This window comes from Mirounga angustirostris, unplaced genomic scaffold, assembly GCF_029215605.1.
Source record: "Mirounga angustirostris isolate CCGP_5_RB_7025 unplaced genomic scaffold, mMirAng1.0.hap1 SCAF_6, whole genome shotgun sequence".
Lineage (NCBI taxonomy): Eukaryota > Metazoa > Chordata > Mammalia > Carnivora > Phocidae > Mirounga > Mirounga angustirostris.
This window is the reverse complement of record NW_026991714.1, coordinates 76,137,534-76,150,171: the sequence shown is the minus strand read 5'-3', so window position 1 is coordinate 76,150,171 and position 12,638 is coordinate 76,137,534. Positions and strand designations below refer to the sequence as shown.

Here is a 12,638-nt window from a genome sequence, read left to right as displayed (position 1 = left end):
TTTAAAATTCCTAGTATGTGGGAGGGGAAGGGTCTTTATTTTTTGTTTTCATGCAAAACTTCCAGTTGTCTTCTCTTACAGGGTCAGGACACATGACCCCCCCCGGCACTGATTTGTGACAGTGTGAACAAGAGTACAGCCAAACAGAGAAGCTCATCTGAGCCTTGGTGTTTAGGGTTTTCATTAGGGCTTCATTATGTACATATGATTGGTTGATTGATTGATTGCCCACATGGTTGAATCCAGTCTCCTATAGTGCGACCCAAAGCCCCCCACTCTATATCACATGATTGGTCTTCCTTGCACGATTAGCCCCTTAACCTAAGACCAGTGGGTGTGGCCAGCCACATCTACCCTAAACAAGGACACTTCCATGATGTCTCATATAGATTACCCCCAGAAGTCAAGGGGGAAAGCCACACCTCTCTTTGGCACGGTCAAATTCTTTATTGCACAGCGTTCCTGTGTTCAGGAAAACAATGTATTTCCTCCAGTTGCTGGGCCAAGGGTTCTATATATTTCTAGTAGTTAGAGCTTGCTGACTGTTGGACAATTCTTCCACAGCCTTAGAAATTTTCATCTGATCTAGCAATTATTGAGAAAATAATGTATTAAGATTTCCCACAATAATGGTAAATATAGCTATTCCTCCTTTTCATTTTGCTTTTACCCAATAATATTTTGAAGCTGTATTTATGTTAATAGGTACAATACATTTAGACTTATTATATTCTTCTGGTGAACATGCCTTTTATCATTCAGTGATGACTTACTGGCAACATTTTAAAATTCTAGTTGTGTTTTGACTATGATTTACACAGCTGCACCAGCTTTCTCTTGCTTAGTATTTACCTGATTGGTTTTTGTTTTCTTGTTTTACATTTTTAAATTCTAGTTAGTTAACATACAGCGTAATGTTAGTTTCAGGTGTACGATATAGTGATCTGTACATCACCCGGTGCTCATCAAAACAGGAGCGCTCCTGAATCCCCATCACCTGTGTAATCCACCCCCCACCTCCTTTCTTTACCTGCTTATATTTTATCCAATCTTTTACTTTCTACCTTTCTCTATTCTGCTGTTTGTCACATCTTTTGAAAACAGCACATATCTGGATTTAATTTTTTATACAGCCTAAGAGTCCATGACATTTAACTGAAAAGTTCATGCCATTGACCTTTCTTATGATTACTGATTTATTTGGATTTCTTTTTGCCCTCTTCTTATTTGCATATATTAGATGACTATCTATTTGCATTGCTTTTTTGAAATATTTTCCTTCTCTTTTCTTGTCTTCTTTTGGATTGATTAAAGTGTTTTTTTCTCATTCCATTTTTCTGCCCTATATCAGTCTGGAGCATATACATTCAATTTCTATTATTTGGGTGATTACTCATAGAATTTTAACATACATACTTAGAGAGTAAATTTAATCAGTATATTTCTCTTTAAAAAAGTACCTTAGGGAAGTCAGAATGGGAAGTCATCAGAGAGGGAGAAAAATCATGAGAGACTCTTAACTATAGGAAACAAACTGAGGGGTTGCTGCAGGGGAGTGGAGTGGGGAGATGGGGTAACTGGGTGATGGGCATTAAGGAGGGCACGGGATATAATGAGCACTGGATGTTATACGAAACTGACAAATTATTGAACACTACTTCTGAAACTAATGATGTAGTATATGTTTTTGCTAACTGAATTAAAAAAAAAAAGTACCTTAGGATGCCTGACTCAAAATGGCCACCTCTGGGGCACCTGGGTGGCATCTGCCTTTGGCTCAGGTCATGATTCCAGGGTCCTAGGATTGAGCCACACATCAGGCTCCCTGTTCAGCGCGAGTCTGCCTCTCCCCCTGCTTGTGCTCTGTTGCTCGCTCCCTCTCAAATAAATAAATAAATAAAATCTAAAAAAAACACAAAACAACACAACAAACTAACCGCCTCCAGCTATCTGAAGTCTTCATGGGGTTGCTTTTATCATTTGTTGTTTCTGCTGCCTCTCATTCATGGTGACTTATTTTCTTGAATATTCTTTGTGGGTGTTTTGTTTTGTTTTGTTTCTGAGCCCAAATTTGTTGTGCTCTCTGTGAGAATTGCCTGAGGCCTGACCTTGAGGGCACATTCTCTAGGAAATCATTTGCATTTGTTTCTTCTGGGCACCAAGGGAGCATTCCATCCAAAGTCACTTAAAATTGTTGTGTCTTCTCAGCCTATTGATAGTGACATTCTCGCCTAGAAACACCTGAGGCCCTCACGAGGGCCATGTTTACTCACAGGGAACCCTACAGGTGTTTCCCCCATCACCACTGGGGCCAATGTTGTGGCCAGGCTGGCCCTGTGGTTCTTTATCATGAGCACGCTGCTATGAAGGCGCACACATGAGTCACATCTTTCCACAATGTCAGCTGTATTCAATCATAAAGCAAAGTGAAACCACAATTATAAAGCAGGTTCAGGATTCCACACTCAGCATCATTTCAGCACGTAATTACACCTGGCTTCTCATTCAGCACACAGAGCAGGGCAGAAGACAAGCCACACAACAAACAAGATAACAGAAGGATGCAGGAAGTGAACGAACCAAACTCGAAGTCAGTCTGGGGGCACGTGGTTGAGATGAGGCCTCGGTCTGGTCCGGGTCAGCTCTCGGCACTGACTGCTTCTGACGTGCAAGCAGGGAAGGCTCTCGGTTCTGTTCGGAGGTCAAGGGGCAGAGCCTTCGGGGGCAGCTGCCCTTTTTGAAGTGGTCGGACAAACAGTTTGCTGCCAAAGTCCTCCCCTTTTTAAAGAGATTTAATCGGTTTGGAGTCCCCGCAGACCTCCTCTGCTTCTGCTCATGATCAGTTCTGGGGTGTCAGCTGACACTGGTCCCGCGATGTCTCCTAGATACAGGCCCCTGCTTGACGTGAGAGACTCCATTTTGCTCTCTACATTCTTACTGTGATTGGAGGACACACCGCAGCAAAACCATCAAGGAATCTTGAAGAACAAGATTTATTATTCACAAAGCTTGAGGGGAGCATGGCAAGCATACTCAGAGGCCACACAGCAAGGTCACAGGTGCAGAAGGAGGAAGGGAGCATTTACCTGGGGCTCTTTTTTTTTGTTTTAAGATTTTATTTGACCCAGAAAGAGAAAGAGCGCCAGTGCGCAGGAGCAGGGGGGAGACGCAGAGGGAGAAGCAGGCTCCCCGCCGAGCAGGAGCCCAATGCGGGGCTCGATCCCAGGACCTGGGCTCATGACCTGAGCTGAAGGCAGATGCTTAATGACTGAGCCACCTGGGCACCCCTACTGAGGGCTCTTTTTATTAGGATTTGAGGGTGGGGTGCCTAAAACTTCGCAAGTTTACTCTCTCCGCTAATTTAAAGCATTAGAGCAGAAATTTGGGTGTAGGAAGGGAGAAGATGAGTCACTCAAGTGCTCAGCTCTCTAGGTCCCAGGGGCCTTCTCGAAGGGGAACTTCATAGGTGGGGCGACACCGTTCCTTATCTAGCTGTTTTAGTAGTAGTTGCGTCTTACTACTTGCAGTGGATTTCTTTGAAATGGATGCCTTTCCAGTTGAAAGCTTAAAGTCAGGCCCTTCGAATACAGAAGTTCTTGGGAGTTTTTCTAACCACAGTGGGGCCCATGCTTCTGTTTCCCTTTAGAGAACACTGCATGCAAGTGAAATCCTATGTCACTGTCTTTGTGCAAATTTAAGAATCAACTATATTAGTAAAAAATGTTCAAAATGAAAATGTAGTCAGACACTATTTAATCAGTACCTTCTAAATTCCTAAACAAGGGGCTCTGGGGTGGCTCAGCTGGTTAAGCATCTGCCTTTGGCTCAGTTCATGACCTCAGGGTCCTGGGATCGAGTCCCGCATTGCACTCCCTGCTCAGCAGGAAGCCTGCTTCTCCCTCTGCCCCTCTGCCTCCCCCTGCTCGTGTGTGGTCTCTCTCTCAATCTCTCAAATAAATAAATAATTTTTTTTTTTTAAAAAGGACATGGATTGCAGAAATTATGAATGAGCCTCAGGAATTTGCGCAATCCATTGGCTACCTCTTCCAAAATATTTCTGTAAACTGTGTCACACATTTAAAGATAATCCCCCTATGTTATCTTGGAACCTAAATTCTTTAAGTTCTTTTTTAATTTCTTTCTTTCTTTTTTTTTTAAGATTTTATTTTTAAGTAATCTCGGGGCTCGAACTCACAGCCCCGAGGTCAAGAGTCTCATGCTTCACTGACTGAGCCAGCCAGGCACCCTGAGCTTAAATTCTTTTTTTTTTTGTAGTTTTTAATTTTATTATATTATGTTAGTCACCATACAATACAGCATTAGTTTTTGATGTAGTGATCCACGATCCATTGTTTTCGTATAACACCCAGTGCTCCATGAAGTACGTGCCCTCCTTAATACCCATCACTGGACTAACCAATCCCCCCTCCCCCCTCCCCTCTAGAACCCTGTTTGTTTCTCAGGTCCATAGTCTCTCATGGTTCATCTCTCCCTCCAATTCCCCACCCATTTTTCCCTTCCTTCTCCTAATGTCCTCCATATTATTCCTTATGTTCCACAAATAATTGAAACCATATGATAATTGACTTTCTCTGCTTGACTTATTTCGCTTAGTATAATCTCCTCCAGTCCCATCCATGTTGATGTAAAAGTTGGGTATTCATCCTTTCTGATGGCGAGTAATCTTCCATTGTATATATGGACCACATCTTCTTTATCCATTCATCTGTTGAAGGGCATCTCGGCTCTTTCCACAGTTTGGCTATTGCGGACATTGCTGCTATGAACATTGGGGTGCATATGGCCCTTCTTTTCACTACATCTGTGTCCTTGGTGTAAATACCCAGTAGTGCAATTGCTGGGTCATAGGGTAGCTCTATTTTTAAATTTTTGAGGAACTTCCACACTGTTTTCCAAAGTGGCTGTACCAACTTGCATTCCCACCAACAGTGTAAGAGGGTTCCCCTTTCTCCACAACCTCTCCAACATTTGTTGTTTCTTTCCCTGTCCATTTTGGCCATTCTAACTGGTGTAAGGTGGTATCTCAGTGTGGTTTTGATTTGGATTTCCCTGATGGCTAATGATGATGAACATTTTTTCATGTGTCTGTTAGCCATTTGTATGTCTTCTTCAGAGAAGTGTCTGTTCATCTCTTCTGCCCGCTTTTTGACTTGATTATTTGTTTTTTGGGTGTTGAGTTTGAGAAGTTCTTTATAGATTTTGGATACCAGCCCTTTATCTGTAGTGTCATTTGCAAATATCTTCTCCCATTCTGTGGGTTGCCTCTTTGTTTTGTTGACTGTTTCCTTTGCTGTGCAGAAGCTTTTTATCTTGATGAAGTCCCAAAAGTTCATTTTTGCTTTTGTTTCACTAGCTTTTGGAGATGTATCTTGAAAGAAGTTGCTGTGGGCGATGTCAAAGAGGTTACTGCCTCTGAGGATTTTGATGGATTCCTGTCTCACATTGAGGTCTTTCATCCACTTTGAGTTTATCTTTGTGAATGGTGTTAGAGAATGGTCGAGTTTCATTCTTCTGCATGTGGCTGTCCAATTTTCCCAGCACCATTTATTGAAGAGACTGTCTTTTTTCCATTGCATGTTTTTTCCTGCTTTGTCAAAGATTATTTGACCATAGAGTTGAGGGTCCATATCTGGGTTCTCTATTCTGTTCCATTGATCTGTATGTGTGTTTTTGTGCCAGTACCATGATGTCTTGGTGATCACTGATTTGTAATATAGCTTGAAATCGGGCAACGTGATGCCCCCAGCTTTGTTTTTCTTTTTCAACATCTCCTTGGCGATTCGGGGTCTTTTCTGATTCCATACAAATTTTAGGATTGTTTGTTCCAGCACTTTGAAAAATGTCATTGGAATTTTGATCGGGATGGCATTGAAGGTATAGATAGCTCTGGGTAGCATAGACATTTTAACAATGTTTATTCTTCCGATCCATGAGCATGGAATATTTTTCCATCTTTTTGTGTCTTCTTCAATTTCTTTCATGAGTGTTTTGTAGTTCCTAGAGTATAGATCCTTTACCTCTTTGGTTAGGTTTATTCTGAGGTATCTTATGGTTTTTGGTGCTATTGTAAATGGAATCGTTTCTGTAATTTCTCTTTCTACAGTTGCGTTGTTAGTGTATAAGAAAGCAACTAATTTCTGTGCATTGATTTTGTATCCTGCCACATTACTGAATTGCTGGATGAGTTCTAGTAATTTGGGGGTGGAGTCTTTTGGGTTTTCCATATAAAGTATCATGTCGTCTGCGAAAAGAGAGTTTGACTTCTTCTTTGCCAATTTGAATACCTTTTATTTCTTTTTGTTGTCTGATTGCTGTTGCTAGGACTTCTAGTACTATGTTGAACAACAGTGGTGAGAGTGGGCACCCTTGACGTGTTCCTGATCTTAAGGGAAAGGCTCTCAGCTTTTCCCCATTGAGGATGATATTCTCTGTGGGTTTTTCATAGATGGATTTTATGAGCTTGAGGAATGTTCCCTCTATCCCTATACTCTGGAGAGTTTTAATCAGGAAAGGATGTTGTATTTTGTCAAATGCTTTTTCTGCATCAATTGAGAGGACCATATGGTTCTTCTCCCTCCTCTTATTAATGTGTTCTATCACATTGATTGATTTGCGAATGTTGAACCACCCTTGCATCCCGGGGATAAATCCCACTTGGTCGTGGTGGATGATCCTTTTAATGTATTGTTGGATCCTATTAGCTAGGATTTTGTTGAGGATTTTGGAATCCATATTCATCAGGGATATCGGTCTGAAATTCTCCTTTTTGATGGGGTCTTTGCCTGGTTTGGGGATTAAGGTAATGCTGGCCTCATAGAATGAGTTTGGAAGTTTTCCTTCTGTTTCTATTTTTTGAAACAGCTTCAGTAGAATAGGTATTATTTCTTCTTTGAATGTTTGGTAGAATTCCTCAGGGAATCCATCAGGCCCTGGACTCTTGTTTTTTGGGAGGTTTTTGATCACTGCTTCAATCTCGTTACCGGTTATTGGCCTATTCAGGTTGTCAATTTCTTCCTGTTTCAGTCTTGGCAGCTTATAGGTTTCCAGGAAGGCCTCCATTTCATCCAGATTGCTCAGTTTATTGGCATATAGTTGTTGATAATAATTTCTAATAATTGTTTCTATTTCCTTGGTGTTAGTCATGATCTCTCCCCTTTCATTCATAATTTTATTAATTTGGGTCCTTTCTCTCCTTTTGGATAAGTCTGGCCAGTGGTTTACCAATATATTAATTCTTTCAAAGAACCAACTTCTAGTTTCGTTGATCTGATCTACTGTGTTTCTGGTTTCTAATTCATTGATTTCTGCTCTAATTTTAATTATTTCTCTTCTAATGCGTGGCTTAGGCGTCGTTTGTTGCTTTTTCTCTAGTTCTTTAAGGTGTAGAGTTAGTTGGTGAATTCGGGATTTTTCTATTTTTTTGAGTGAGGCTTGGATGGCTATGTATTTCCCCCTTAGGACCACCTTTGCAGTATCCCATAGGTTTTGGACCGATGTGTTTTCGTTCTCATTGATTTCCATGAATTGTTTAAGTTCTTCTTTGATTTCTTGGTTGACCCAAACATTCTTGAGCAGAGTGGTCTTTAGCTTCCAAGTGTTTGAATTTCTGCCAAATTTTTTCTTGTGATTGAGTTCCAGTTTTAGAGCATTGTGGTCTGAGAATATGCAGGGAATCATCTCAATCTTTTGGTATCGGTTGAGACCTGATTTGTGACCCAGTATATGGTCTATTCTGGAGAAAGTTCCATGTGCGCTCGAGAAGAATGAGTATTCTGTTGTTTTAGGGTGGAATGTTCTGTAAATATCTATGAGGTCCATCTGGTCCAATGTATCATTCAAAGCTCTTGCTCCCTTGTTGATTTTCTGCTTAGATGATCTGCCCATTGCTGAGAGTGGAGTATTGAGGTCTCCTACAATTAACGTATTATTATCAATATGACTCTTTATTTTGGTTAAAAGTTGGCTTATGTATATGGCTGCTCCCATGTTGGGGGCATAGATATTTACAATTGTTAGATCTTCTTGTTGGATAGACCCTTTAAGAATGATATAGTGTCCTTCTGTGTCTCTTATTACAGACTTTAGTTTAAAATCTAATTTGTCTGATATAAGAATTGCTACCCCAGCTTTCTTTTGAGGTCCGCTGGCATGGAAGATAGATCTCTATCCCTTCACTTTCAGTCTGGATGTATCCTTAGGTTCAAAATGAGTCTCTTGTAGACAGCATATGCATGGGTCCTGTCTTTTTATCCAATCTGCAACCCTGTGCCGTTTTATGGGAGCGTTTAGGCCATTCACGTTGACAGTGATTATTGAAAGATATGAATGAATTGTCATCATGTTGCCTGTGAAGACGTTGTTTTTATAGATTGTCCCTGTAAATTTCTGTTGTAGATCACTCTTGGGGTCTTTCTCCTTTTATAGAACCCCCCTTAATATTTCTTGCAGGGCCGGCTTAGTGGTCACATATTCTTTCAACTTCTGCCCGTCGTGGAAGCTCTGCATCTCTCCATCCATTCTAAATGAAAGCCTTGCCAGATAAAGTATTCTTGGCTGCATGTTCTTCTCATTTAGTACTCTGAATATGTCTTGCCAGGCCTTTCTGGCTTGCCAGGTCTCTGTGGATAGGTCTGACGTTATTCTGATGTTCCTCCCTCTGTACGTAAGGAATCTCTTCCCCCTAACTGCCCTTAAGATGGTTTCCTTGGTTCTAAGATTTGCAAGTTTTACTATTACATGCCGGGGTGTTGGCCTGTTTTCCTTGATCTTAGGAGGGGTCCTCTCTGCCTCTAGGACTCGAATGTTTGTTTCATTCCCCAGATTAGGGAAGTTCTCAGCTACAATTTGCTCAAATACATCTTCTAGCCCTCTCTCTCTCTCCACTCCCTCTAGGATTCCAATTATTCTGACACTGGAATGCCTCATGGTGTCACTTATTTCTCTGATTCTATTTTCATGGATTCTGAGTTGTTTTTCCCTGGCCTCCTCTTTTCCCTTTTTATCTATTATACTATCTTCCAGATCGCTTATTCTCTCTTCTGTCTCAGTTACCCTAGCTGTTAGATTATCTAGATTGGATTGGATCTCATTGATAGCATTTTTAAGTTCTGCCAATTCCCCTTTTATTTCTGCCCTTAGAGACTCTATGTTGCCATTAATTGATTTCTCCATTCTAGCCATTGTCTTCACAATTGCTAGCCTGAGTTCCATCTCCGAAATCTTGGTTATATCTGCATCCATTTGTAAATCTGCAGCATAAGTCATAATCTCTGAGTCTTTTCTGTTTTGGGGGCTCCTCCTCCTAGTCATTCTGTTGATGGGTGTTTGAGGGAATGTATAGAGTCCAAATTATTGACCAGAACCCAAGCAAGATGCACCTGTTTTCTTGGGACCTTAGGTTGCTGGCCTCTTGTTTTCCCAGCCTGTCTTCTGCAGGTGGGGCCTGCTGGGCTGTTACTCAGGCAACCCTGTTTGGGCCGAGTTGCTCTGCGCCCCTGTGGCGGGGGATGGGCTCAGTGGGAATCAGTCTTTGGGGCTTTTGTTCTCTGACGCCTTTCCCTGGCGGCTTTCCGCGTCTCTTCCACGAGTCAGAGCAGAAGAGACCGTTTCCTGCCCTCTGCCGCAGAGCAGAGAGACCTCAGTCTGTTCTTCAGTGACTCTGCAGGCCACGCTGTCTCCGTTTCTGTCCGTGCTGCTATAAACTGCAGTGTCCTGGGTTGTGCGTCCCTCCACAGCGCTCCCAGTCCTGCCTCCAGGTCGGGGCAGGTCTCTGCCCTTTGTGCTTCTAAAACCGCCAGCCGCTCCCAATTCGCGCGTGACTCCGCCACTTGGGGTTTCCACCCCCGGGGGTTGCAGTTCACCGGCAGGACCCTGGCGCACCGGTTTCCGGCTCGGAGGCTGCAGTTCGCGTGCGCGGACCCCGCCGGTCTGGTCCTCCACCCCGGGGGCTGCCCTAAAGTCCTTTCCCGACGCTACCGGTCTGCGAGTCTGTGCTCAGTCCGCAGCGCGTGAGGCTGTCACTCACCGGCGGTGTAGGATCCCCAGGGCCAGGCACCCTCCCGCTGCCGTTTATCCTCCGATATCTGCCCGCAGGATCACGGCTCTCCAATTCGTACCTCAAAACCAACTCCCTTGGGCACCTGGGTGGCTCAGTTTGTTAAGCAACTGCCTTCGGCTCGGGGCGTTATTCTGGAGTCCCAGGATCGAGTCCCACATCGGGCTCCCTGCTCAGCGGGGAGTCTGCTTCTCCCTCTGGCCCTCATCCCCTCTCATGTGCTCTCTCTCTCATTCTTTAAAACAAACAAACAAACAAACAAACAAACAAAACAAACCAACTGCCTGCGATATTCTGTTTGTAGAGATCCAGATCTTCTTACATCTCAGGCTGGTTTCGCGGGTGCTCAGAGTGGTCTGGTAGTTATCCAGCTCAATTCCGGGGACCAGTTGAAATAGGGTCCCCTACTCCTCCGCCATCTTTCCCCTCCTCCCTGAGCTTAAATTCTTAAAGAAACACCAGCAATTGGGACTAGATGAAATTTGTACTGACTGTGTCTTTTTCTTATTCCTGCCAGTCTTCTGTTTCAAAATTCCAGTCCATTCAATACAGTAGTTACTACTCCGCACTGGGTTGTCCTAGGGATGGAAAGATGAATAAGGTAGGAGCTCACAGAGAAGAAGAAAAACAGCCTATGATAAGTCTCTAACCCAGCAGCGAAGTTTTATGAAACAGAGGGGGTGGGGATCACTCAAAGGGAGGGTCAGGAAATGGGCTGCAGGAGAAAGCAAGCTGAGAAGAATTTGACAGGGACTGGCTTTCCTGACCAAGATCCAGTTTCCTCATTGATCAGGCCTACAAAAGAGAGTGCTGCTCTCCAACTGAGAGTAGTTAAGAATTCAAGAGACCTTTTACCCACTGGGGAAAATGGGACCCGAGCCAGGGAAACTTGGGCTGGATTCAGTTGGCTAAACAGAGGTTTTCAGAAATAAGACTTAACTCCTAAACTTTACTCCTGTTGTTTCCCAGAGCCTGTAGAATGAGGGCTTTGGGTCACACAGCATAGGTCCACCTGAATACCACGTTCAACCACGTGGGCAATCATCAATCAATCCGTCATGTCCACATAAAGAAGCCCCAATAAGAATTCTGAACACTTAGGGCGCCTGGGTGGCTCAGTTGGTTAAGCGGCTGCCTTCGGCTCAGGTCATGATCCTGGAGTCCCGGGATCGAGTCCCGCATCGGGGGCGGGGGGGGGGGTCCCTGCTCAGCAGGGGGTCTGCTTCTCCCTCTGACCCTCCTTGCTCTCTGTCTCTCATTGTCTCTCTTGCAAATAAAAAATAAAATCTTAAAAAAAAAAAAAAGAATTCTGAACACTTAATAAATCAAATGCATTGTACATCTTCAACTTTTTAAAAATTAAAAACAATAACAACGATGACAACTCTGAACACAGGCTCACATGAGCTTCTCTGGTTGGCAAAGCCCCCTGGGAATTGTCCCACATCATTGCCAGGAGGGTAACACATCCTGACCCCATGGGAGAGGACAAGGAAAGCTTTGCATTTGCCATGCCCCAAACTCTGTCCTATGTGTCTATTCCTTTGGCTGATTTTAATCTGTCTCCTTTCCTTGTAGAAAAAACATAACCATAGAGCTTTCAGTAAGTTCTGTGAGTCCTTCTGGCAAATTATTAATCTGAGCCCGGTTTGGGGAACTGCCTGAAGTTGTAGTGGGTGTCAGAAATGAGGGCCAGCTTGGGGACTATTCCTTTCAATGTTAAAGCTGGCTTTAGGGAGGGTCAGGAAATGGGCTGCAGGAGAAAGCAAGCTGAGAAGAATATGGGGGCAATCTTGTGCAGAGACTGCACCCTCAAACTTTACAGTTTGGCTAACTCTGGGCAAACATTTACAAAAGTCCACCAAGTATCAAGCTATAGAATCTGCCTCAATGAAGTTCAAGAATCAGTAGTATGCAGGGGTGCCTGGGTGGCTCTGTCGTTAAGTGTCTGCCTTCAGCTCAGGTCATGATCCCAGGGTCCTGGGATTGAGCCCCATGTTGGGCTCCCTGCTCAGCGGGAAGCCTGTTTCTCCCTCTCCCTGCTGTTCGTGCTCTATCTCTTGCAATCTCTCTCTCTCAAATAAATAAATAAACTCTTAAAAAATAACAATAATATCCAAAAGCAGGTAACACATCTCTTAGAGGCAAATTTAAACACATTAGGTGAAAAAAAGCTTAAAAAGGAATATCATCCAACTTAGAAGTTCCAAGAGAAAAATACTAGAATTACCCCTAAAAATGTAGAAAGAAAGAAAGGTAAATGAAGTAACTAATGACATAAAAAAAAAATTAACAAATTATATTATTAAGTCTTAATTAACATACTCTCCCAATATAGACATGTAGCTTAAAAATATTTGCTGCAAAGAAACCATACATAGGTTGAAGAGGATACTAGTAGTGTAATCACAAGTGAATAACAATAGAATTAAAGAGCTGACTTATCTCACACTTCCTAGTACAGCTTTTAAGAAAGAAATTAAGTCCTCCTTAAGGTAACAAACATGAGCTATGGAAAGATCATTTTGTAAATAAATCTTTCAAAATGTTTTTGTTATCCTGC

General features: G+C 42.9%; 1 protein-coding gene across 4 annotated transcripts in view; it reads right to left on the bottom strand.

Annotated features, from left to right (window-relative positions):
• Nucleotides 1-12,638, bottom strand: part of MINPP1 (multiple inositol-polyphosphate phosphatase 1) — a 126,942-nt gene that overhangs the window by 28,466 nt on the left and 85,838 nt on the right. The window contains exon 5 of one of the 4 annotated variants that reach the window (XM_045877725.3): nucleotides 2,390-10,653. The exons of the other annotated variants lie outside the window; for them this stretch is intronic. Within the exon in view, the coding sequence (XP_045733681.1) occupies nucleotides 10,602-10,653 (52 nt within the window). The 3' untranslated portion in view covers nucleotides 2,390-10,601. Of the gene's footprint in view, nucleotides 1-2,389; nucleotides 10,654-12,638 lie in introns of those variants that run through there. 4 annotated transcript variants of the gene reach the window in all.